Here is a 27,615-nt window from a genome sequence, read left to right on the forward strand (position 1 = left end):
AAGGAATACCAGAATCCGAGCATCTACTCCCCCCCTCTCTCTCTCTCTCTCTCTCTCTCTCTCTCTCTCTCTCTCTCTCTCTCTCTCTCTCTCTCTCTCTCTCTCTCTCTCTCTCTCCGTCCTCTTGCTCTCCCTTTCTCCATCTCTTTCCCTCTCTTTTCTCCCTGTCTTTCTCTCACTCTCCCTCCTTCTCTCTCTTTCTCTCGCATTCTTTCTATCTCGCTCTCTCCTTCTCTCTTTCTCTCTCCCACTCTCTTTCTCTTTCTCTCTCTCTCTCTCTCTCTCTCTCTCTCTCTCTCGCTCTCTCCTTCTCTCTTTCTCTCTCCCGCTCTCTTTCTCTTGCTCTCTCTCTCTCTCTCTCTCTCTCTCTCTCTCTCTCTCTCTCTCTCTCTCTCTCTCTCTCTCTCTCTCTCTCTCTCTCTCTCTCTCTTTCTCTCTGCGTTTCTCTCTCACGCCCTCCTTCTCTCGCTCTCTCTCTATGGCTCTGTCTGTCTGTCCGTCCGTCCGTCCGTCCGTCCGTCCGTCCGTCCCTCTCTCTCTCTCTCTCTCTCTCTCTCTCTCTCTCTCTCTCTCTCTCTCTCTCTCTCTCTCTCTCTCTCTCTCTCTCTCTCTCTCTCTCTCAGTCTCTCCCTCTATAATCCAGATCTATCGACGATCCCCAGCCCAGATCAAATTTCCACATTATCATAGTGCTGCTCCTTTAACTTTTTGCTCGTCTTACAGTCCAGCAGGTCTGATTATCATATCATGGTCGGCTGGCTGTTAATTTGAGTTGTATTCTTTTTTTTTTTCTCAACAAGTGATGAGAAATTTTGAAATTCTTCATACATCGGTCCTCGCTTGCATTCATTCTCTTTTGACAGTGGTATGCACTCAATTGCTATAATGATTATGAAATTGGTATACCGGTAAGCCAGCTGCAGTTCAATGCCACAGTATGGGCTTTGATTTCACACTTCATAATGTCATAAATGGGTCATAACGTTGTCTGAATTGGATTATGTTTTGTCTGTTTACTGACAGTTCAGCTGTTATTTCAGGGAACGGCCAAATCTATCAGACATGAATGTTCATTTTGTGTTGAAGCCTTAGCTTTGCCAGACGAATTGCAAACTGCAAATAGTGTGGAACCTCTCTATTCATTTTCGATTTCCAAAGGGCGTCACAAACGGGGGCAGACCAAAATGCCTCAGGATGCCATTGGATACAACCAACAATTTATCATACGATAGGTTTCGATAGCAACGAAACGGATGACGCAGCCCTGAGCAATGAAAAAAATACATCTTTCTTCTCAACATATGCTTTATAAAGGGCAGTCGTTTGATATTCTTTCAGTGAAAATATACCGTCCAGTTCGTTGAATGTGTCTATAGCGGAATCAACAGACCGCTCTACATCAGCAGCAGCCATATTTAGCTTTATTGCATTATTCTTGCTGTTTTGTTTGTTTGTTGTCACTCCTCTGCACCTTCATGGTATTTATCCCGCCTCTTATTGGATAAATGGCTGTGATTGGTCGGCTTACTACGTACCGGGCAGAAATCTTTTTGTGTGGGAGGGGAGCCTGACCTTTTCTGCAGAACAAATGAAACAAGAGCTTGCAGGATTCTTCTGATTGCCGGGCTAGTGGCTTCGTTCCCTGAGGGACTTCCATCCTCATCTGTTGATACCTATTTTACCTATCAACTGTATATTTGAACCAGGGCCAGGTGCATCCAACCAAACGCAGAGCAACACATAACAACACGACACTCCTGATTCTCTCTTCTGTGTGTGTGTGTGTGTGTGTGTGTGTGTGTGTGTGTGTGTGTGTGTGTGTGTGTGTGTGTGTGTGTGTGTGTGTGTGTGTGTGTGTGTGTGTGTGTGTGTGTGTGTGTCGCGAAGGGACCGGAGGCCACTACCAGACCAAAAATAAGGGATACATGTGTGTGCAACACATACAAACAGGACGCCTCCGATTCTCTCCTCACACCGTCAGCGGTCAGAGCGGGGCACCTGAGACGAACAGGTGGTGTGGTGTGGTGTGTGACAACACCTGTCCTCTGTCACCTCCGATTAGATGAAGGGGGGGACATGTCGTACCCAGGGGGGGCAGAGGGACAAGGAGACAGGGTTATGAGGTCAGGGTTCAGACCCGATCCTGACCAGTCGTTTACGGGCAGCCGTCTGCCAGATGGCTTCCCTTCTGTCTCGGTCACTTCTTATGGTCACACGCGGAGAAGTTGGAGCAGTCGGACAATCTAGATGTCAAACGGCACTCAAGAGTTATTGTGCGGATTGAGGAGTTCTACATTTTATTCATTAAACGTCATGTTTTTTCTCGGCTGTACGGTATTCCTCCCTTTGCTGATCAGCATGCGTACGGAAATAAACCGTGCTGCATGGCCTACATCTCGCAGCTACACTGCAGAAAAAAAAGCCACCCTCAAACCCAACCGCTAATGATATTCAAGCACGATCCCGCTGGCGGGAAAAGGGCTTGTTTTTGTTTGTTTGCTCAAATGTATTTATACCACAGCGTACCGTGATGCGATCACTGTCAGATGAAAAGCGCAAAGTTTCTCTACAAGACAAGTAAAGTGGATGATGTCACCCGGCCCGGGGGCGCGCGGTTATGGAGATTAATGATGCTGCACAGCTCTCTGGTTCCCCCCGCCGTCGCCCTGGCCGCGCTGAGGGGAGCATTCCCCCCCTGCTCAAACTAGATTAGCCCGGGCAACAAAACGTCTCTAAATCCAATGGCGGGAAAAAATAAATAAAAAACAAGTTCTCTTTCCCGGTAAAAAAAAGGAAGAATGGGAAACACGTTGGAAATAGGCAATGCGTGACGGGAAGGAGGTAAATATCGAGACGTTGATCTTGGCTTTTTTTTTTACCTCAGTGTACTGTTCACCCTTCTGTGTTTTCCAAGGTGACGTGCTCCCATGATTCATGAATCATATCCGCGACACACAGCGGCTCCCAGGTCCCCCGCTGTGGGCCTGCTGTGGCATGGTCCGGACAGACATTCATGAAAGGCTCCATACGGGGGATTTAACGGCACATTGAGGCAAGCATGGCTGTCATCCCTAAAGGAATCTTCCTCGCTCTCTCTCTGCCCCATTCCCCCTCTCTCTCTCTCTCTCTCTCTCTCTCTCTCTCTCTCTCTCTCTCTCTCTCTCTCTCTCTCTCTCTCTCTCTCTCTCTCTCTCTCTCTGCCTCTCTCTCTCCCTTTCTCTCTCTGTGTCTTTCTCTCTCCCTCTATCAGAATCTTTCTTGTTTCCTCTCGCCCCCTCTATCTCCCTCTACCCCCCCCCCTTCCCCTCTCTCCCAGGTCCTCCTTAGCTGAACAAACTAAGCAGAACTCGGCAATATGTCTGCACAATGAACAGCCTTTGGATATTCCCGTTCTTTTGTGGTTCTCTTTGACGTAACGGGGTGACGGCGGATATTGATCACAGTGCAGCGGGCCGGGAGAAGGGACGCCCAGAGGTTTAAAAACAGAGGTGACATTGAGCAAAGTCAATATCATCTTCCTCACAGATCGACTGAGTTGGACTCTCGTTGATATCTTCAGCAAATATAAACCAAGAAACTGATCAAAATCTATAGGTTGTCCGATGACGTGTAGGATGACCCACTGGTTATTGACTGTCATTTATTTTTTAGAAAGTAACATTTAAAATGCTAATTATGCATTAGAACCATTCCATGAATTCAATATTTGATGAGATGACCAATCATGATAATGTATTAAACATGTATCATTTATATGCCCTGTCTGCATTGAATATTAATGGTGAGCAGGCCCTATTTGTGTCAAAGTGAAGGGCTGTCTGTATACAGAGGGCTGGGGAACCATGAGGCATTACCACCGGGATCCATCAGTGTCATCCTCCTAATTTGACTCTTCAACCTAAACTCGTCATGTCAGGCTTCACAATGGCATTGCAGTTGTGACTAATGCCTGTAAATGTGTCATATTTAAGCACTTCAAATAAAAAAATCATCATATTATTTATTATGTTTTGATGCATTATTCCCTCACTCTTCATATTTTAACATCCTTGTCTTACGTTGTCTTTTAGAAGTCTTCTCCTCTGAACTCGTGAGAGTTCAGTCCAGTGCCTCACCATCCCACTCCAGATTATTATTCTAGAAGGTTCCTGCAGAGCTGGATGAACCAACAGAAGGCGTTAGTCCTTTTAGCATTCAGCCAGCCAATCAGACACTGTCCCCGTTCCAGGAACTCACCCTACCAGCCAAGACGTGAGGGCAGAGCTGTGTTTACTACTGGGGAAACTGGTAGTGCATGTGTGCATGTGTGTGTATGTGTGCATGTGCTTATGTGTGTGTTTGTTTGCGTCCTTGTGTATGGGTGTGTGTGTGTGTATGTGTGCCTCCGTGTGTATGTGTGTTTGTATGTGTGCGTATGTGTGTCTGTGTGTGCGTTTGTATTAGTGTGTCCATGTGTATGTGTCTATTGCTGTGTATGAGTGTATACACCGTGTACACATAAATACACATACATGTATGTTTATTTATGTGGGGGTGCATTTGAGTGTGTGTGTGTGTGTGTGTGTATTTGAGTGTGTGTGTGTGTATGTGAGTGTATTTAAGTGTGTGTCTGGGCACGTATGTGTGTGTGTCTATGTGTGTGTACGTGCGTTTGTGTGTGTGTGTGTGTGTGTGTGTGTGTGTGTGTGTGTGTGTGTGTGTGTGTGTGTGTGTGTGTGTGTGTGTGTGTGTGAGAAAGCGTAAGGGGCAGATAGGGTTTAACTAACGGCGGCGTATCAATTTAGCATTTCACTCCCCAAACATGATGGAAGAAGACAGAGGACAGCAACAGGTGTAGAGAGAGAGAATTGGAGAAACTAACACAGACACACTGCAACACACAGACACATACCCACACACACAGACACACACCCACACCCTCTCGGCACCCAGGTGTCTTCCCGAGCAGCATCTGTTGTCTGAGAACCGCGGGTGCCACCCTGTCAACTCTCCCCCTTTCTCTCTCTCTCTCTCTCCTTGCTCTACCTTTCCCTCCTCTCACCCCCTCTCCCTCATTCATCCTCTTTCTCTCACTCTCCTCTCTCTCCCCCTTTCTCTCTCACGCTCTTTCCCCCTCTCTCTCACCCTCTCCCCTCCTTTTAATCCCCCTCTCTCTCCCCCTTTCCCTCCCACCCACCGTCTCTCTTCCCTCTCTCTCTCTCTCTCTCTCTCTCTCTCTCTCTCTCTCTCTCTCCTCTCTTCCCCCATGTCCTTCACACCTCCATATCTCCCCATCTCTTAACCCTCATTCTCTCTCCCCGCTTTTCCCCGTCTCTCTCTACCCCACTCTCTCTCCCTCTCCCTCTCCCCCTCACTCTCTCTCTTTCCCCTCTCTCTCTCTTCCCCCGCCTCTGTCCCACCTCTATCCCTCAGCCCTCCCTCTCTCTCCCCCTGTCTCTCTCTCACCCTTTTTTCTCATCTCCCTCTCTCTCTCCCCCTCTCTCTCCTGTGTCTCTCCCCCATCTTTCCCCTGTGTCTCCCCCCTCTCCCTCCCCTCAGTCTCTCCCCTTGTCTCTCCCCCTCTCTCTCTATACCCCCCTGTCTCTCCCCCTCTCCTGCTCTCTCCCTCCCCTCTGTCTCTCCCCCTCTCTCCCCTTGTCTCTCCCCCTCTCTCTCTATACCCCCCTGTCTCTCCCCCTCTCTCCCACTCTCTCCCCTTGTCTCTCCCCCTCTCTCTCTACCCACCTCTCTCTCCCCCTCTCCTGCTCTCTCCCCTATGTCTCTCCCTGTGTCCCTCCTTCCCAACAAGAGCCCTCCTCTGAATACAGAGCAGCCCAGAGCCTGGTCCCCACCTCTCCATGTCCATGCTGAACCACCTCTGCAGCTGTCCTTACAGCAGCACTGCTCCTCTCCTGAAGGGAGACAATCCACATTAGATACTTTCACAGACCACACTATATTTTGCGGCGTACGGTATTGACGACGGTAGTGCAATCCATTGAGGAGCAGCAGAGTTCTTCCAAAGCGACTCACACTGAATGCCAGATGAGCGGTTGAGGAGCAGAGAGGTGTTGGGGATCTCAGCTCAGGGAGGCCTGCAGGTAGACTGCGGACTTTGGGGCTCAGTAGTAATTGAGCACGTAGGAGTGGCTCCATGGCTCAGGGGAGACAGGCTACTTTGAGGGAGAAGTGAATCAAGGGGAAAGGTCCTTGAAGTATGGTAATGGGAACGTAATTATTCTGTGCTGACTGTACCATTGGAATGCCGGTCAGACTTTAAGCTTGAATCCAGTTAGTGTCCGCTCATAGCCAATGAACAGCGACATTGTCAGTAACAAGGCTTAGGGGAAGTGATCAGGTCGTTAGAGTTTTGTCTGGTGAATTTTAAAGATGAATTTGTAAGTACATTGTCATACACTTTTTTTGTTCACACTAGGGATCCATAAAACAATCAATGGTTGTGAAATTAATCGTTATCTGTGCAAATAATTCATAATAGAAGCATTAACAATACTTAGATTCAAAAAATGGTGCCAATTTAAATGTTTGTGATGCTTTCAACAAGATGTATGGATTTATATATAGATAACTAGATCAGAGCATAGACGAAATAGGCACTTAGTTTAATGATTGGATATCTGATGGATAGATAATTATAAGTAATAAAGATAGGCCTACACATGAGGGGTGTTCTTCTTATCCATAATTCTAGCAGAAAATGTAAAACGTGCCGTGACATTGCGTTGGAATCAATAAGAGGTCAATAAGAATTGATTTGGTCTAAGTCACACCAGTAGAAAAATAGAAGTTTTACCTCCGTTTTTTTATGGTGCTAAAGTGTAAAGTGGTGTACAATAGTGCCATCAGGTGGATATCTAGGGACTCTGGTAAAACATGCGCAGCTATCCCTGTACTGTACCCACGGCAACTATGTATTTTAGCCGCCATACGGTTTAATACGCTTACTCGCTTTTATACAATTGTAATCATTATAATAATGTAACTTCTACCAATAGGCTACTAATATAACTAATAATAATAATATTGATCGAAGAAAAAAGGATCAAAATACGAGTGTTTATAAATTATGAAATGCTGCCACCTTGTGTTATAATTGTGTATAACACATTTTGAATAATTGTGTACGCTACAGATTGTGACGCATGTATGTAAAGTATAACATTTATTCTCGAAGATAAAATGTTTTTAATAATCTATATATATGTGTATTATGTATACATTATATTTGATAGGATTATCGAATTGAACCTGACCGGTCGAATTTGAGTTACGCCTAATTCATTTAAGAGTTTCATTAATTTTAGATTTCCTCTAGACATTTGGTCTGAAGATACAGACGCCCTGGGCTCACCTTTACAACACATACTAGCCCTACTGCTATCGTCTACTGCCTCTACTAATTACGAACACTCACACTAATACCAACCACTGCGAATACTAACAGCACAGGCCTTGCACCACTACCATTGCTGCTACTTAATAGGCCTTACATTGCTTATTCTAAAAATAGCCTATATTTTTTTAACGATAGTAGGTCTACAAATAGAAAGAGGCGACCAAATAGTACCACATTTGCAAAGCCCTCTGGCGTTTGAAAGTAGACATCAGTGGATGAATAAATGAACAGTAGCACATCAATAATGCATCCACAGGTTCACGCCGGTCGGACCAACGCTGGTGCGACAGGAGAGACCAGGTTGCGGAAGTAGACGCTACCTGCAGATGATGCGCATTTAGACGGACTAGGGGAGGAGGCGCAACGCACGCAGATGTCACAGTTGTCTGGTATGATACAAAACTGAAGACTTCAGGAAATCGAACCGAAACACAACATTGTTGGGGAGATTCCCCGCTGTTTATTCCGGGTTTCTTTAAGTACCCGGTCCGGGGTTTCTTCTTCAGTCTGGCACACATCTGACTTCAGGGACATCTTTTATTTTATTCAATTATGGGGTCTCTAAATTCTTTACCTGATGAACCCCAATACGTTGGTCTGGCGGAGAAAACAGGATGTGAGTATGCGGACAAATACTTATATAGGCCTGCTGATTAAAAGGACACTGCTACATGAACGACGCGGGTGCTTTGCATGTCTTTAAGAGGAACCGACCTATTTGAGTGCTTTATGTTTAATTTAAGCACAAGTTGGACAGATAAAGCCACAGGACGCATTGCATATGCGTTCGACACAATTCAACTGCCATCTTAACAAGTGTACCGCTTGCCTCGACATGTTTTACCTGAAAGTGCCAAAGATAATGTTGGTCAATGGTCTAGCTCTGATAAAAGTTTCCATGGGCAGCGCCAACCTCCTTTCATAGAAACTACGCTCACACCTATATGACCTGCATGTAGGCCTACGCAAATGTCCTCTTCCCATTCAAATCAGACTTTGTTTACTTTACCATATTGGCAATGCTGTGATGGTGTTTTATCTCCCCTGCTAGTTTCCTTCGAACAGATCGGAATTCTACACAAAAGATTCAAGCAGCTGAGCAACAATGGAGAAACTCTGAGGTGAACTACAGTGTTAGGTTACCTATATACCCCCACTGCCCTGCTGTATTCTGTATTGTTTAATGTCGACTCTCATTTCAATTGTCGCCTCTCATTACAGCCTACTTGTTGAAATAGATCTTCAGTTTGTGAATTGACAAACCGGTTTAAGATCTGAGCAGTTGCATATGATTGTGCAGTACAACCACTCCCTAAATCCTGTTGGGTTTTGTTCACCAGGAGAGAAGATTTCAACACGATTCCAGATCTGCTTTGCAATCCCATCAGATCCGAGATCATAGAGGCTTTCTTTGACAGGAGGTACAGCAATGACTTTGTAATACCTGATACCTTTTGTCATCGAAGCTGTAGTTCAAATAATGACTATGTACTGTACTATATGCCTATAGTATTTACCATTTATAACACTATTTTTGCTAGCATACTATAGAATAAACAATAGTGAAATATTACAGTAACGTGTGTAATAGTAAACATGTAGCAGTGGAGAGTGACGTATAACGTGCGTATTAGCCGACGCTCAACAACCCAGTGTGTCTGTCTGTCTGTCTGTGTGCCCGCGCGTGTAGAAATTTCCGGCAGACTGACGCCGTTGGCACGGTGCATGAGATCGGCTTCGGGGAGTTCTTGTTGGTCATGTCCCACTTCAGACCGCCATCCATACGCCTGGACGACGAGCAGAAAGAGGTCATCCGCACGGAGAAACTCCGATGTGAGACCCCTCTCTCTCCCTAGAAGACCCCATTCAACACCCCCTCCCCCAAGCCAGATCCACCTTCGTGTTTCCACCCCCTTGTGTTTGTCGTCGTGCCGTTCATAACATAGCTGCCCTCTCTGACCCCCAATTTATGCAGTTCTGTTCAACATGCACGATACGGACAACGACGGCACCATCACCCTCGAGGAGTACAGACACGTAAGGCTACAACACAACACAGTGCAGCGTGGCCGTGGTGGATTACCTCCAGCCACGCCCATACTCGACACCTCCGTTGTAATCCCTCACCACCATGTAAACAATGTTGCATCAAGGCGATTGTATTCTTACTATCAGCCTGCAGGATGGGACACCTGAGCACTGGTCTCTGCCGTTGTTACAACCGGGGGGGGGGGGGGGGGGATTCTAGTGGCTGTATTGATCCGTGGCTACGTGGGACCTCATGTTGGGGGATTCATTTTCTCTCCTGCTTCAAGGTCGCAAACCAATCTCTCTAACCTCGCCGACCCTCCCCCTCTGCCTGTACAACAGTCAATCACAATGCGGATGGTCCCTCTTTGCACATAGCATCAGTAGCTTGTGTTGGCTGCAATGCATAACGGCAACAAGTCAACCAATAGACTTCAAAATAGATAACCGTTTTCTCCACTCTCCTGTGTTTGACTTCATACAAATCAACAGTCTTTTGTTGGTTTTTCTAGAAAACGTCCATATACTTTCAACTGTGGGCTTGCTGTACTGCTCATATACAGCAGCTTCAGCGACAGACCTTCGGGCTGTTGTTGTCTGGTTTTAAAGCTAGATTTAAAGGAATAACACATGTTAAAACACTTTCAAACCTATAAGAAAGGTATTTTGATGACATATGACAAAACGGCTCCTAATTGACAGTTTTTTGCAGTATTTCATTTGGAGTAGTGAAATTGAGAAGTGTTGCATTTCACTACATGTGGTTAACAGGCAAGAGGGATACCACCAAACCAAGACAACCCTATTGGTCAGAAATGGTTGGATCTTCCCTATAGCACTTTTTAACGTACAATGCTAACCATTTGTCCGCTTGGCTAGGTGGTCGAGGAGCTGCTGTCTCGTAGCGGCGCTCTGGGAAAAGAAACGGCCAAAGGCATCGCAGACGCTGCAATGCTTGAGGTGGCAAGCATCTCCATGGGTCACATGGTAGGGCTGGCCAATTATGCAAGGGCACATGGTAGGGGTGGCCAATCATTTATGAGTCACATGGTGGGCCCGGCCCATCATTTATGAGTCACATGGCAGAACAATCATTCAAAGTGATTGTTTATTGTCTGTATGTTGCGTCATCACAAAAGGTAGATACTGACAAATTGTCATGCCTACTTTTATAGTCTCATTCATAGTTCATCATGATGAGATGAGATGCCCTTAAATTGATTAAAATAGTAGATTTGAAAAGCCCTGTACCGTCCTTTTAAAGGTTTATATCTCAATGTCAAGACCCTGAGATGGACTGTTCAGAATGTTATTTTAAACTCTGAAGCATACTGTGATATTTATAGACCTTTTGTAAAATTCCCCATGATTATCTTATTAACACATCTTTCCATAACGCCCAGCCCTATCACATGGTACGATGACGTTGTTTTTAACTGTGTGATTCCAACTCTATCCATCCACATCCACTTTGATTTACTGTCTGATACCTTTTTATTTTATTTTCCACACACAGGAACCCGATGAGTTTTACGAGGGAATCACATTTGAGCATTTTAATAAGGTCAGTAGCCTGATTTTGTCGTTTTGTGTACTCGTTTTATCAAAGCTGCTGTAGGTAATATTAGAGAGTTTAAATGAGAGAGCGGGCAGAAAACGGCGACATTTGAAAACTCAACATTCATGGAAGAGATGCCCTGATTGGTCAGAAATAAGCTGGGCTTGGTCTAAAACCGAAACTGGCTCACATTGGCAGGCGCAGTCAACTCAAAACAGATATTCGCCTAGCGCATTTCACTCACTAATAACTGGATATGCCGTTCCTATATTACTATACTGAAATAATATCCCTTAAATCTTATCTGCGGCTCCTTTAAAACATGACTTGCGTCACATTCACTGGAAATGTTTCACTTGCCTCCTTCAAATAAATCCTACTAACTAACATGTTCTGCTTTTAGCTACTGAAAGAATTTGAAGTTGAATCCAGGATGAACATCCGCTTCATGAACATGGACACGACCACGCTGTGCAAGTGACGTGTACACATCACATAAACGTGCACTACTTTGATGTTACAAGTTTTTGTTTTTTTTATTATACTTTGGTTGTTTAGCAGCCTGAGACCTCTCCGTTCAATTTCGTTTTCAACGGCCGTGGACCAAAAGGCCTCTTGATGCGGCTGGATAGACCTACGACCCATCAGAGCCACCCAACGTGTGGCATATCAGCGGCATCCATCCTGGTGGTTTCTGAAAATTCCTCAGCGGCACTCTCATAAGGTGCTCCTCTGTCTAGTCATCGTATTAAACCCGCCCCCCAAATTAGATAAACGGTTGTGATTGGCCCGATCCGGTTCTGGTTTGCTGGAGATCTGTCTGAGCGGATGTGGAGCCAGACACATTCGCCCCAGAGCTCCTAAGACATGAGCTTGTAGATTTGTCTGGTTCCAAGGCGAGTAGTTTAGCATCCTATTTTAGAACCTTTGTTGAGTAGTTTGCTATAATATTGCCTTGATAGAGGTTGATTATGTGCACTATAAGAATATATCCATTATATGCCTTTGTCTTAATTCATGTTTAGATTACTATGCAGGAACACAGGTTTTCGACACTATGTTCAGCATGATTGTCCGCAATATTGTACACAAACAAAGCCCTTATTTAACAATCAGTCTGTCAGTAAGCAATAATGGTACAGAGGTACTAAGTGTATCTCCCTGTGCATGCAAATATGGATGCTCAAACATCCTATGAATGTCAAACCTACGATAATCAGGGATGTGTTAATGATGATGACACACTTTTGTATGAATATGAATGCATATATTTCATACCTTTTCATGTGTTTCAATAGCAGCCCAATAATGCCACTTTTTATCTAATAATGTTTGCACGTGCCTCCAATATGATGACAATTACTCACACTTTCACAATTAAACATTGAGTGAATGAAATTCAAGGCCTCCATGTCCCTCATTTCGGGTGATGTCATACATCCTTAATTAGTCTCTCATACTGTATGCAACAGGAAGTTAAACCATGAGAAAAGCAAACCTTACACAAAGCTTCTCTAGAATTCAGCTTCTGAGGAATTCTGAAGAATTCTAAAAAGAGGAAGGATGTATAACGTAGAAGCCGCAGGAAGCTTCTTCCAGTCATCTGGGTCAACCCCGCTCTCAGAGCAGTGGGGTAAACCGAGAGCATGTAGAAAATGAAATCGGCACAAGTTGGATTGTGTTACTAAGTCACTGTTTGCAATACAGGTCCACTGCGCGGGGCCTTTGTTTAAGTTCCAGTCGGCACTTTGTAAACATGCAGATGTTTAATTTATTTAACGACGTGACTCCTAACTGACTCCAGCATACGAGTGTGTGCTGAATCAGACCTCCTATTTCAGCGGGCTTGTTAGTAACGACCTTTTAGCCACTCCAATGTTCGGCTGCTTACAACATAGGAAACTAGAGCATGGACTGCATTGTAACAATACATTGTAAAATACATTATTGTTTTTGTATAATTTTTTATACTTTCTATATTAACCTATATGAACACGGTGAAGCAGTGGTGAAAGATACTCACAAGCTCATACTGAAGTAAAAGTTAAAAAAAAACTACCTCAGAACCCTAGTAAACAGTTCTTGAATCCAAGCGAATGTCTGTCTATTAACTAAAGGTAATTATCTCACCATCCTGCCCTCATATTTTGATGTGCAGACACATTCCCTCCATGCTCTCGGTTACATATAAACCTGTTGGTTTAGACAACGTGTTTGGGTCAACCTGGTTTAGGATTTGGTCTTATTACATTTAAAACCTTTCCAAGGTCACCCAGGATTAAATTACTGAAATAAAGAAATTGACATTTTTACCTAAGTTGAGTTGCGCTTTGGTTGCCCTTTGAGAAAACGTAATCTTGGGTGGATCTTGGCATGGTGTGTGTCCTTACATGAGGTTTATTATGAGTTATAAAATAATGAGACACAATGGCAAACATATTCAATGATCAAATCAATAAACAATTAGAACTTCCTTTTCCCTCCTACATATTGAAAATATGTCCGTTTTTGAATACAACCTACTCTGTAGTCGATTGATAATTTACTGCTATCCTAGATACCAAAATGTTACAAGTTGTATTTATTGTTTTGATTGATGGTGTGCGTGTGATGCTTGTTCCACAGACCAGACATAGCCTTTGCTCTTGTTCTAAATAAAAACCAGGTCCTACTTTACAAAAACAGGAAACTTGATTTATGACCCAGAGCCAATTGCTTGTCTACTTCCAGTTTTCTGCTTCAATGACCTCAGAGAGAAGAGGGTAAAGGGAAATTACAAACAATTCAATAGTTCAACTTTAATTTATTACAATAATATTTTCAATGTTTTATAAATAAAATATTTTTTTAAATAAGGTTCTTGGATGCTAAAAATCCCAACCCATTCCGTACTTCCTCTTTACAGGCCTACATACACCCACAGTGTCATTCTTATTCCAATGAACATGCCCATACATATCTGTGAACTATGCTCCATCCACATCCACTGAACCATACACACACCCACACACACACACACCCACACACACAGACAAACAGGTCACAGACACACACGCACACAGTGCCTTGTGACTGGCCAGACAACAGACTGTTTCACAAACTCTTTCCTATGTGACTATCTGCCTCTTCATGTCTTCAGGACATGTGTCACTGAGAGCTGCTGTCACACCTCCATCACCTCCCTGTTTAGTTTAGTGACTTGTGTCCACTTCTGGGCCGTTACTGCACAGGACAAAGCTTTAACAGCAACCAGTGGCTCCACAATAACGTCCCCTTTTGTGTTTGCTGTATCAACGCTCCCAGTTAGGCTTGTTCATTTACAGAAAACATTGATTAGTTGATTTAGAAAAGCTGACGCCTAAATTCCTCCATAGTCCATGTTTACCTTTCTGTCTTTTTCATTGTTTGCTTTTGGGTGATTCTGCACAGTGTGATTGTAACAAAAGTTCAGATCAGTGTCATCAAGAAGCCACACACATCTCCAATACATTTGGAGATTTGTGGACAATCATAGTCTAATTACAATGATCACGCAACCTCTGCCATTACACATTTGACCTCCACAAAACGTGGGAATAAATAATAAATACGATAAATACATATCCTTTGCAATAAGAAAACAACCGATGTGCCAGCCACCTTGAGACTCACACAAGTCCTTTGAACGTGAAACACTGAACCACGTTTCAGCAGCCTCTCCATCCTTTTCCCCGCTCCTCTTCAGAAGAGGAGGGTGTTGGCCGGGGGCGTCCTGCACACGCGGCTCTTCAGAGTCCTCAGCTCCCGGGCCACGTTCAGGAGGAAGTCCTTGAACCGCCGCAGGACCACACAGCCGTAGACCTTCTGCTGGAAGATGTTCTGCGGCGGGGGCATCTGCGTGGGGCCCCCGGCCGGCTCGGGGGCCGGCAGGTTGGGGAAGAGGTCCTGATAGAGGCGGCCGATGACCGAGGCCAGGCTGGCGCTGCGGTTCCTCACGTTGCTCAGCTCCGTCAGCAGCCGGCTGGAGGGCGACTGCAGGTCCGTCTGCTGCTCCAGCACCCGCCGGAGGTGGGGCAGGAAGGACCGCAGGACGGAGGAGACGCTCAGCAGCCGCTCCGAGGGCTCCAGGCCGGAGATCTTGGGCTGGGGGACCTCGCTGCTGGAGGACTTGCAGAAGAGCTCCGACAGCGCCCCTTGGCTGGCCTTCTGGAGGAGGCGATAGAGGGGAGAGTCAAAGTGGGATCCCATGCAAAATTCAACCTAAACGTTGTCAGCGTTTGATGAAGTCGTGCCCGTGCTGCCCTCTCAAACCATGGCCTGGAAGCAGTATAAAAAAAATGCAACAAATACGTATATAATATACACAGCAACTGTATAGGAGACAGAACATTGACATGCATCTAGTTGGCGTCTGGACTCACGTATGTGCGGATGAGCTCCACGGATTCCTTGTGTATGAGTCGCGTTAGCTTCAGAGACTGCTGGAGGGGAGTGCCACAGTTCTGGCTTCGGCTCAGCGAGACGGTCCGCGATGAGTGGACGGCCATGACCAACAGTAAAGAGAGCAGTGCTGATGGGAAAGACTCTAGTGGGGACACAAGTACATAATAATGTCAAAAACAAACCTGAAAAGCACTGTTGTGATTAACTAATAGAGTATCACAAAAACAACTAGAAATAATTACAAACGAACTTCTAGAAGTATTGCACTACTGGTGCAAAAGGATTTCAGAATAATGTGCATAGAATCATATTCACAAATTGAAATGAGATGGATCGTATAACAAATAACATGATGATCTGACAGCAGGTGTGATATTTTCGAATTGTTTCCTATCTCTAGTATATGATAACAATACAGCTGTGATCATATAATGTAGCGTAAAGTCCTTACTTGTTGGTTGTAATAACAGTGGGAAATACATATGTCCAATCATTCCTCACTCAGTCTCAGAAACCAAATGTACACTTGTCGTTGTCACTGTCCTTAAATACTTTTAAAGGCAGAAACCACACATTTGTCCGAAGAGGAAATGACGTGTTTTTTTATGAGGCAACCACATTTCTCAGAATTTCCCCCTTTGTGTCTGACACAATTCTTTGCCCTAAATTTGCACATCAAAAAAAATACTGCAAGCTCATGGTTGAAGATGTAATAGTCATTGCATACAGATGTTTAATGAATAGTTGAATCTGTATACTGCTGTACAATGCTATTTCTCTTTATCTGAAAAATGTATGAGTGTTTTACATGTTACATGTGAAAATAGATGAAAATCATGCAGGCATATCAGGCACGAATTTCAAATGCTTGAGCTTGCTAACTGGGGGTGATATTACTTCATATTCAAGCAGGACGGTGAAAGTGGATAAATGGAATGCCAAACCACTAATGTCCTGGTTTTTCATTTCAGAAATCAGGTAGTGTAGCTACTGTAGGCTCAAATAACTCCTTAAGCTCACAAGTTCAAACACTGGAATAATATGATATACAATTAACACAAGTAAGTGTTAATTGGTAAGTTGATACACTCTCAATTTGACCAATCATAAATAAGAGAAGTCAACATTCTTGTACTTTCTTACTGTAAGAAAGTAAACATTTTCGCCTACAAGACAATTTTTCGCCTAGTGCTAATTATATTGTAGATACAATGGTTTGACCTACATAACCTTCAGTAGCAGTTTCTTTAGTTTATTTGATGCTTTATAATCATGCTAACTTTAAACCAACATGCTAAAACCGTTAGCTATGTAAAAGCTGCTTGGGATGGGGATGGTTCATTAAAAATGTTACAAACACAAGGCCAAAATAAGTCAGGGTTGAATGTTTTTTTTGTCAGTTCTGGGCCCACATAGCCTCGTCCAAATTACCAGACACCTACATTTACTACAACTGTGACAGCGATAAAACCCAGATGTTGCACATTTTAATTGTTCACTCTTTTCAAAGCGGATTATTCCTAATTCTTCCATTAAGTTCTTGCAGACATTGGGTTGTGTGAATTTTATCAGCAAATCTCAAATCTGCGGATCATTGACCACAAGCTACCGGTGTCATTTCACCACCTAATCCGGGGACCTTCCAGCTGCTGACCAAGCACTTCACTTGAACTCTTGTCGATGAGAAACATAACGTCATTGTGGGAAAGGAAATCTTTGTGTAAAGAATTTACGCTCTAAGATCAGAGAAGGCTGAGGCAGAACACGGTGAGGTCAACACTGGGTTTTTCCCTCAACTGAGACCACAACATTTACAAAGAACACCAATAACAAAACTTAGATGCATATAAAATAGATTCAACTGTAAACTCCGAGAAGTGTGAGACCTAAGGGTGCCTTATTCCAACAGACTCTCTTTATTTTGTCTGACTGCACAGAAAATTGGTTTATTTGTAGGTTTGAGAAAGAAAATCCCTATGGTCTTCTGAAATACGTGTTTTGTGATAACTTAAAGTTACACAAATGTTCGGCTCATGACAGTTCTGAAACAGTCTCAAATGAAAGAACAACACATGTAGGACCCTGCACACACACACACACACACACACACACACACACACACACACACACACACACACACACACACACACACACACACACACACACACACACACACACACACACACACACACACACACACACACACACACACAAACACACCATAGAACATAAACAGTAGGCCTTCCTGTGAAAGAAACTTTAAAAGGCTCATCTTTTGTTAACAAATTGGCCAAACAGCTATACACACATTTTAAACTGCAATAAATGTCTATACTGCTAATACAACAACCTCAAACATCCCATTTAAGGGGTAAACAACTAAAATACGTAAATGTAAGTGTGGCTTCTCCTAAACCGAGATTGTGGAGGTCTAAAAAGAAAACTGAAAAATACAATGTTTAGATTTTATCTAGAGAAATTCTAAAGGTAGACAACTTGTGAACTTCATTTGTTTCATTGAATCAAACCATGTCTCTGTTCCCTCTATTGTATTCATGTCAGGAAAAATGTTAAATATTTATTCAAGTTTCTATTTAAAACAGGAGGTCCAGGAGACCCATGTTCAAGACCACTACATTACACATTGCATCAAACTGACCTGTGATAAAATAGTATTTATTTTTTTCCATACATACATGTCATTCTTAGAGGGATTCATTGCAAGGGATAATCTCAGAGTGTCACAAACCTATGACACGCCGACAAAACAATAATTAAACAAAACAAAAAACTGACTGAAGTATTAATTTATGAGGGGTATCAAAGGGTTTTATCTTTCCCATGTTGTAAAACCTGTGAACATTAAATTATTATAGTCTTCTCTCTAGGACAAAAGACTAGAAAGGCTAATGGTGTTATTATAAATCAAGCACCAAACATTCATCTCTCCATCGAGTAGGATGGAAACGTTGTGCAATCTGTTCAATGATATCCATCAACATTGCAGAGATTATCAACTTGGTCACTGGCACACTCTTGAATCAAATGCAACCCAGACCAGCCATTTATTAGGTTAAATAGAGTAGAATCAGAGACCTTGCAGAGATCATTGTACTTTAAAGAAAGCCTGTGGTTTGTGACAGTATCATACAATCTGATAAAGTCCAGTCGGTTGACCGTAGCATGTAGGCTATGTAGGATGTTCTGCTACCGCATGACCATATTTCTATATTGTAAGAAAACAAAACTTTGTTATATTAAGTTTCGATGTCAGTAATAGACCATTGCCTCTGTATGTTCTAGCTATATTCTCATGTACAAATATTCATATATCAAAAGTTATACAGCACAATTCTCACCTTTTTTCCTTTACAAGACCTTGGATTAGTGAACATTAAATGATTCACAAATTTGGATGAAACAAAAAGGTGCCGTACTTGTAAAACTATACATATATATATATAAACAAATAAATACATGTATATTTATATATATGTATATATGTATATATATATAGAAATATATATGTATATACAAAACCTACATATTTAAATAACTCAAATTTGCTTCATAGGCACAACATAAATAAAGGCATTTGTGAAATTATCATATCAAATATGGCGCTAATGTCTTGTATCCATATGCTTGAAACAAAAAGGTAATGACCACTTTTATTTACAAACAGCTAAAATTAGATCAGACAGATCCATGCTTTACTTCACAACCTGAATTTGTCCTTAAAGTGCATGCAATAATAAGCAGTTTTACCAAGTGGGGTCTTCAACTGTGATAAGATAAATGAGTGGATTCAACTAATGCCAATTCTTTCGACGTGAACAAAACCATGAGGGTATAAGAGTTTGCTTAAAATAGGTGGCACTACAGATTACTGCATGTAAAAGCACAACGGAAAATGATAAGAAAGCATCTAAAAAACAAAACAAAACAAATGCTCCGAACTAATCCAGCGACCCCTGTACCATTCACCAATCACATTCTGAGAAACCTAAGGCCAGCCAACCACGGCGGACCCCTAGCAAACATTCCACAACGGCAACGCCCCCTAATGTCACGTATGCATTATGCATCATACATCATACCAACATAATGGGTACAAACTTAAATATATATCAAAGTGCCCATCTTTACTAAAATTGTTCCTGAATTCATTCAATTCCTTACCAAAAAGGAGGAGGAGAAATGGCGCAGGGGGAAAAGTCTTGTAAGATATTGTGATTTGATTTTGTTGTGTCCAACTCTACGTGATGAGGTTACACCATTACACTACGTTGGATTTTATTGACAGGATGTAGAATCTTTTGGTTGTTTTTTTTCTTTCCCCTCTTCAAGTTTCACCAAAAATAGTTCCCATTGCACGTAACACATTGATTCGGAAATGCAATACCTAAAGGAGAGAGAGAGCGAGGACAGACAGTTATCCAGCTTGTTTTGCCCTGGGGGGAGGAGGGGAGGGGAGACTAAGGTCAAGTTGGCGTGGAGGGGTGAGAACTTGGGCACAGTTGTCCTGTAAAGATACATCCACTTTCATCTGTCGTCCTCTTTGAAGTCCAGGGATCTCAAGCTTCCAAAGCCGAGCCGAGAGCTTTCCGAATCAAAGCCATCCGATTCCCTTTCCTGGCGCTCAAACAGCTGCTTTATCCGCTCAGTACGTTCCTTCTGGAGTGAGACCAGCTCCTCTTCAATCTGCAAACAGAAACGGGTTTGGACTTTAGAGGAATCATGTGGCTCAATACATCGTGACCATCAAAGGAAGAGAACCACTGTACATAAGAGGTCTGTCTCCAACATGAGGTAGATATCTATCTAGCCATCCATCCATCTACCTACCTACCTACCTACCTACCTACCTACCTACCTACCCACCCATCCATCCATCCATCCATCCATCGATCCATCCATCCATCCATCCATCCATCCATCCATCCATCCATCCATCCATCCATCCATCCATCCATCCATCCATCCATCCATCTATCTATCTATCTATCTATCTATCTATCTATCTATCTATCTATCTATCTATCTATCTATCTATCTATCTATCTATCTATCTATCTATCTATCTATCTATCTATCTATCTATCTATCTATCTATCTATCTAGCCATCCATCCATCCATCCTCCATCAATCTACCTAGCCATCCAGCTATCTATACTTAATCCATTAATCCATCCACCTATCCATCTTTCCGTCCCCTTCTCACCTTCTGTTCAAGGTGGGCCCTGCGTATGGCGATCTTCTGCTCAAGCTTCTGCTGCTCCCGTTCATGTTGGCTCTCTATCTGTGACTTGGTCTTGCTCTGGTAGGCGTCCAGAAGCTCCTTTTCCTGCTGGAGTTGCTGTTTCAGAGCTTGGCATTCTGTCTCCTGCTCTGCATCCAAACGCATCTAGAGAAACAGGAAGGAGAAGGGAAAACTTTTCGAAACCAAATGAGAACACCGGGTCATCAGCACAGCATGGGAGCTGTTTGGAGGCAACGCAGTGGATTAGAGGGTCCTTAGATAGATATCAGATGTATTTCGATCACCCTCTGAGAAAGCTATATTTTGTATTTGGTTGTCTGAATCTCCTTAAGAATTGCTTAATTTGAAGTCTTTAAGTTTATTGTCATTGACATGTAATATTCATACGTTATTCCAGTGGTTCTGCCACCCATGACAGGATCCTATGTGCTCATGTTAGACACAACATCATGAATTCTCAACAACAAATCAACAATCACATATATTCTTCTTTAAATGCTGTCCCACAATTTGCAAGGTTTTGGTGGCCCCGATAGCGAAGGTATCGGTATCTCATACCGTTTGCGAGGCCATCATCTCGTTGATGCTGTGCTCGTACTGCTCGGCCAGCAGAGCCAGCTTGCGCGTCTGCTCCTCCTTCAGGGACTTGAGGATGACCCTGTGGTCCCCTTTAGGGGCCACCTCCAGCTGGTGGTTCCTCAGAGCTTTGTACTGCTTGTTCTGCACTTTGCATGTGTCCTGGAACTGCTTCTTGATCTGCATCTCCAGCATCTTGCAGATGGGTATGAGCAGAGAGACACGTGTTCATGTGTTTCTTATGTGTATGCTTCAGTCTAGTAAAGTGCTTGCAGACTGCCCGACAAACACTGATAAACACCAGCATCAGTGCCATGTTGAATCTGACAACTTTGACCATCATTCTGAAGTTGGGTTATGGGTTTTTAGGGGCAGAATGCAATCATCCAATCATGCATAGTTTGCGTAGTGTATTTATGTATGTTTAATGTATATGTACTGTATACTGTATAATATGTTCATACAAGCCTGTTGTGCTAACATCCACAAAGAAAATTGGATTTATGATTAAACCTGGAAATGGTTTAGTGATGCTAGCATAATAAATAATAAAGAAAATATTTATTTAAACCTGCTATGTTCACACAACCTACAGGACAATGAGTTTTTTGGCCTCTTTTTTTCAGTAGCTCCATGTTCATATGATTACATCTCCTATTTGCCTATTACATTTCCTATTTGCTGTGTGAAAGTGTATGAAGTGTAGGACTCTATTTACATATTGGAAGGTGGTAACCCAACCTTAAGTTCAAAACAAGAAGTGAAAGTCCACCATCTTAGTATTTTGTGTTAAAAAACTTCTGGAACAAAAAGTAACCATGCCACATTCCCATCATATGGGGGGAATCAGGAAGATCGAGGAAGTATGAAGAATCTGATGTGCCGCCTTCACGTTCACACGCTCGCATATTGGAGACTTTGGAAGCAAGGACTGTGATGATGTGTGGCCCCATTGCAAGTATGCTAAATTGAGCCTTAACAAATGTTCGGTGGGGGCTGATAATATATTTGGGCTCGATGATGCATGATGGATTAAGGTACAATATAAAAGATTTGCAGTTTCAAGCTATCTTTTCAACCTTTTTCAACTTACTTTGAACCAAAAAATCACCTGATATAAGACTTATAAGAGCACATTTCAAACAAAGAAATGTGCATAATGTGAATTTACTAATATGAAGTCAAATGAACAAAACATAATGAAATTAAATAAACTGAAAGTTCCTAAAGCTCAGACACCAAGCTCATGTGACGAGCGCTGTATCCAGTTTCGAAAGTGGTAATCACGGCTACTCAGACCTGGTGTGAACGGTCCCTTCTAATGGTTATTAAGCACCAAGATGGCAGCTTGGAATGTGCGTGACATCATGCGGAAAGAGATTGGTAGTAAGTCATAATCCACCTGTTCTGTAAAGAACTATCAATCAAGATGATCAGGTAAATTCATGTTGAAAGAAATATGATAAAATTATTGATGAAAAAACTATAGATTTTGAATCAACTCTACTTGATCAAAGCACATTGGCCTGTGCTTAAATTGTTAAAAACTAATGATGCTGAAAGTGCTAAATTCACGAGTCAAAGCGATTCAGTTCTTAGCCACGCTTTGAAGTTCCTGGGATAAACCTAGTGTTACTGAAAGCTCTGAATACAATTCACTAGCCAAAGCGCTAAAGCTGGTAACCAAACCTTGAGGTTCCTGGAATTAACCTGTTGGCACTGAAATCTCTGAATATAATTCATTAGCAAAAGCGCTAAAGTTGAGAGCCAAACCTTGAGGTTCCTGGGCTTAACCTAGTGTTACTGAAAGCTCTAAAAACAATTCACTAGCCAAAGCGTTAAGCTGGGAGCCATATCTTGAAGTTCCTGGGCTTAACCTAGTGTTATTGAAAGCTCTAAAAACAATTCACTTGTAAAAGCGCTAATGTTGAGAGCCACACCTTGAGGTTCCTGGGCTAAACCTAGTTGTACTGAAGGCTCTAAATAAAATTCACTAGCGAAAGCGCTAAAGTTGAGAGCCACACCTTGAGGTTCCTGGGCTGAACCTAGTGTTACTGAAAGCTCTGAATAGAATTCACTAGCTAAAGCGTTAAGCTGGGAGCCACACCTTGAGGTTCCTGGGCTAAACCTATTGGTACTGAAAGCTCTGAACACATTTCAATAGCCAAAGCGCTAAAATTTAGAGCCTCACGTTGATGTTCCTTGGCTAAACCTTTTGGTACTGAAAGCTCTGATTGCAATTCACTAGCCAAAGCGTTAAAGTTGAAAGCCACACCTTTAGGTTCCTGGGCTGCTGCCGCTGCTCCAAGGTGTGCTTTCTGTGTAGTTCTCGCTCCCGACGACCGTCGTACTCCTCTTGATTCTCAAGCTCTGTCTGGTGTTGCATTCTGACAAGCTCTGCCCGTAGCGACTGCAACATCTGCAGCTGCCTCCGTTCTAGGTCCTGGGTGGACTCGTCCTGTCGTATCATCAAGGCGTGTTCCATCTCCTTCTGGATCCTCTTCTTGTTCAGCTCCTGGAAGAGGAAAGTTAAATTTTCATGTCAATGTCAATCACACAAAAACTGCATGCAGTGGGGTACTTATGGGCACAATATGGGTGTCAAAAAAACATAATTGATCAGCACAACAATTGTGTAGCAAAGATCTTTACTTTCCATCACACAAGATTACAATTTCATTCCTGTTTGGTTCTCTCATACATTTGGCATTATTATCCTTATATTCGGTGTCATTTATAACTTGTATGTAGATGACATGAAACTATATTGTAATGACAATTTCTAACAGGATAGACTTTTGCCATGGCTTGTTATGATTACAAAAGTTAAGATAGAATATTTCTTTACCTTACACACATCTTCACATGATGCTGTAATACTTGTATCTTTTAGAATAACCTATAAACAACTTTTGTTTAGATTGTAGAGTTGTAAATTGAGTGTAATCTGTTTGAATTAATACAGCTATTCGTCATCTTAAATGCGCAGTGAGAATATCTGTTCTGGTTGACTGCTCATGCCGACTTATTGAACTTTTTAGATTGCTCCTGGCTTATTTCTGACCGGTCAGATCATCTCTTCCCTGATTTTTTTGGGGAATCCATCTTGCCTGTCAATCCCATTTAAGCACCCAGCGAGGTGGTTTAGTCACAATATCATACTCTCTTCTGGTTTTTCCTAATCAGTCTAATTCCAACCCTCAAACCATACCAACAGCAGCTTCTATAAATATCTCAGATGGGACCTCCATACCTCTCTGATCTGCTCCTGTTCAAACTCGTGCCTCTTGACCACCGTGCGTCGCTTGATGGCCCGACAGCTCCGGTCGTAGACCATCCTCTGCTGGCCCAGCAGGTGGGACTCCTCCTCCGCCTGGGAGCGCTGCATCGTCTCTTTGTGCCGGGACAGATGCTCCTGCTTCTCCTCTTTGGGTATCCCAGAGTCTTGGGTCACCTCCTGAGGAAACCATATTTTAAGGAGACGTCTTTTTCATAAAACGGATCAACTCTCGAGATTTGTTTGCTGTTCTTTTGAAACCTATAGTATTACGGTGATATGTCACGCACGTCTTTGATCTTGTCTTTACAAAGCCTGTACTCCTTCTTCTGGCTCTCCAGGAAGGTGGTGAGCTCTTTCTTCTGCTGCGCGACGATCTGTTGCTGGATCCTCCTCTCCTCCGCGGCCGTCGCCTTCATCTAGGAGCGTTACACAACACCAAACACAGCGCCGTATGAACACCCTGCTCAGCCCCGGACACCACGAGCACCACTGTGGTGGTGGAACCTGCGCCCCCAACCACCCCAACCAAGCCCGGAGGTGTTCCCCCGCACCTCCTTGTCCGTCTGAGCCACGTGCCGCTTGGCCAGTCTCTCCAGCTCTATGTAAGTGTTGTTGGCGTGTGTCTCCAGCTCCTTCTGCAGCCGTAGCCGGTGCTCGTCCATCTCGGCCTTGAGCCGGTTCTCCAGGGCGATCAGCTGCTTTTGGTGCTGCCGCCGCATGCGCTTGTACCCAGACATCTGCTATCGCAGCTCAGAATCCTTCTCATGCTCCTGGATCGGCGGGATGACCTGGACACACACACACGCAGTGACACAGAATGTTATGTAGGACACGGCCGTAGAAGTTTGGTACAAATGATACATTAAAAAGTGTGGTTCGGATGATCTAGACACACACAAGCATAGTGACAGAGGTGACTTATAAAGGATAGGTTCTAAGGATATGTACAAATGATGTAGTATACGTGTGGATCTGGTGACCCAGACACACACACATAGTGACAAGAGAATGTAGAATTTATAGACTACACTATAACTACTGTTTGATGAGTTGTTGTTTAGTATTTTTGACAAATCAGAGGAGAGAAAGAAAGAGAGAGAGAGAGAGAGAGAGAGAGAGAGAGAGAGAGAGAGAGAGAGAGAGAGAGAGAGAGAGAGAGAGAGAGAGAGAGAGAGAGAGAGAGAGAGAGAGAGAGAGAGAGAGAGAGATAATGACAGACATACAGACACACAGACATAAATACAGTGATGTTTTGTTGTCAATGAAAGACCATTTACCTGCTTAAGATATAAACCATCTTATTAATGGAGAAAATACAACATATTCGGTATGGTCTGGAGTCAATGTTTTTTTACAAATAGCGTGTTGGTTTTTTACAAATAGGTCATTATTGTCTTGTTCACACAAGGTATATCCACAGAACAGAAAGAGGTGACGTATGCGCCCCTTGGGATATTCAAGGACAGAACATCTTATTGCAATCTCGGAAAATTACACTGGAATAAAGAACAACTACAAATATATTTTGGATATAAAAACAAACAGTGTCAGCTGCAATGATCTATGTAAAACGCAACAGAATGCAGAGAAGGAGAAGAGAAACGGAGGTTGGCAGAAAAAAAAAATGACACCCATTAACAGGACCTGGTTGCCATGACTACAGATGTACAGCTGAGAACACAGAGCAGGAGCGTGAGAGAGGGAGAGAGCAGCCTCCGTCCCCCCACCCCCCAACCTCCTCCCCCCTTTCCTTCCCCCTCCACCCCCCCCCCCGCCCCCACACACACACACACACTCCAACCCCCCACTTTTCTTTCTTGGTACCCATTCAAATGGCAGAAGCACGGAGGAGAACGAGCCCCCCCAGCCCCCCCTACCAAAGAAGATGCTGATGATGTGACGGTGGCAGCGTGTTCTCAACAGATCTGGTGGCGGCAGAGAGGCCGACTCTCAGGAGAAGAAGTAGGCCGCATCTCTGGCCTGGCGTCCCTGTGCACAGCCTCATCACTCACGCCAGCATGGTCCTGCAGGGGAGACGGAGAAAGAGGAGCGGAGAGGAGGAGGAGGAGAGGAGAGCGAGGGGCTGCGTGCCTCCCGGGGCGCTCCGCTGCTTCTGCCGCTACCGCCGCTGAATTAGCCTCTGTTGCGCGTCCCTTTAGCTGCCGCCGTCGCCGAATCTCCCCTGAATCCGGCATCCACTCGGCTGAAAATGCATCCTTATCCTCTCTCTCTCTCTCTCTGGCTCTCTCTCTCTCTCTCTCTCCCCCCCCCCCCCTCCCACCCCCCCCCCCTCCCCCCTCCCCTAGCTCCGCGGCCCCTTGCCTCGGTGCTCTCCGCTACCGCGTGCGGGTCTGCGCTGACTCGGCGCGGGGCATGGTAGACGGCTGGGTGGCGGGGGCGCTAGCGCCGGGGAAGGCAGTATATGGACGGTGAGAAACGTAGTCCCTTATTCTCCTGGCCGCTTCCACACAGCTGCTGCTCCCCCCTCCTCCTCCTCCTGCTCCTCCTCCTCCTCCTCCTCCTCCCTCCACTCCTCGCCTACTTCCCGAGGAGGAGGAACCAAATGTCTCCGGTGTAGTAAGACTGAATTATGCAATCCATGGAATCACAGGAGGGAGGGAAGGAAGGAAGGGAGGGAGGGATGGAGGGAGGGAGGGAGGAAGGAGGTAAAGAGTGAGGAAGGGACCTATTAGGCAGTAAAACCGCTGCTCTGCTTAGCCAGGTTGCAAGGGTGGACGGATTTGGAGGAGAAATCCTGTTCCTGTATTCCCATGATGTGTCATGTGATGCAATATTTCAAAAGAGAGCGAGCAGGAGAAAGGTACATCCACACGTCGTTCGCCGGGGAAGCCGCGTCGCGTGACAAGCCATTTACGTTCCAGTCGTATGTCGGTGGTGGATGTGGAGCTCACGGGTCCATGGTGGCGGTTTCTAGTGCCTTCTCTTCATCTCCTTCCTCTCTCCGGGCTCCACACTCCCCCTTCCTTTAAAGAGACACTACCGTGCTAAAGGAGCAGCATCAAACCACCAGTGAAGTTGTAGATGAAATACCAGGAGAGGATCAATAGAATTGAATGTATTTGGCATCACA

General features: G+C 44.0%; 3 protein-coding genes across 3 annotated transcripts; 1 reads left to right on the forward strand and 2 right to left on the reverse strand.

Moving 5' to 3' along the window:
* Nucleotides 1-7,587: 7,587 nt before the first annotated feature.
* tescb (tescalcin b) lies at nt 7,588-12,903 on the forward strand. Its single transcript, XM_056587812.1, has 8 exons — nt 7,588-8,012; nt 8,448-8,517; nt 8,737-8,817; nt 9,087-9,229; nt 9,372-9,433; nt 10,304-10,411; nt 10,941-10,988; nt 11,386-12,903. Exons 1-8 carry the CDS (start codon nt 7,949-7,951, stop codon nt 11,461-11,463), a joined length of 654 nt encoding a protein of 217 aa, XP_056443787.1. The 5' UTR covers nt 7,588-7,948; the 3' UTR covers nt 11,464-12,903.
* A 343-nt stretch (nt 12,904-13,246) lies between these two features.
* Nucleotides 13,247-16,033, reverse strand: m17 (IL-6 subfamily cytokine M17). Its single transcript, XM_056587811.1, has 3 exons — nt 15,856-16,033; nt 15,383-15,546; nt 13,247-15,167 (listed from the first exon to the last, which is right to left on the reverse strand). Exons 1-3 carry the CDS (start codon nt 15,896-15,898, stop codon nt 14,703-14,705), a joined length of 672 nt encoding a protein of 223 aa, XP_056443786.1. The 5' UTR covers nt 15,899-16,033; the 3' UTR covers nt 13,247-14,702.
* Nucleotides 16,034-17,773: 1,740 nt separating this feature from the next.
* Nucleotides 17,774-26,753, reverse strand: taok3b (TAO kinase 3b). Its single transcript, XM_056587807.1, has 8 exons — nt 26,402-26,753; nt 25,076-25,312; nt 24,812-24,940; nt 24,498-24,701; nt 23,520-23,759; nt 21,227-21,439; nt 20,630-20,812; nt 17,774-20,108 (listed from the first exon to the last, which is right to left on the reverse strand). Exons 2-8 carry the CDS (start codon nt 25,259-25,261, stop codon nt 19,950-19,952), a joined length of 1,314 nt encoding a protein of 437 aa, XP_056443782.1. The 5' UTR covers nt 25,262-25,312; nt 26,402-26,753; the 3' UTR covers nt 17,774-19,949.
* Nucleotides 26,754-27,615: the final 862 nt, after the last annotated feature.

This window comes from Gadus chalcogrammus, chromosome 4 (genome assembly GCF_026213295.1).
Source record: "Gadus chalcogrammus isolate NIFS_2021 chromosome 4, NIFS_Gcha_1.0, whole genome shotgun sequence".
Lineage (NCBI taxonomy): Eukaryota > Metazoa > Chordata > Actinopteri > Gadiformes > Gadidae > Gadus > Gadus chalcogrammus.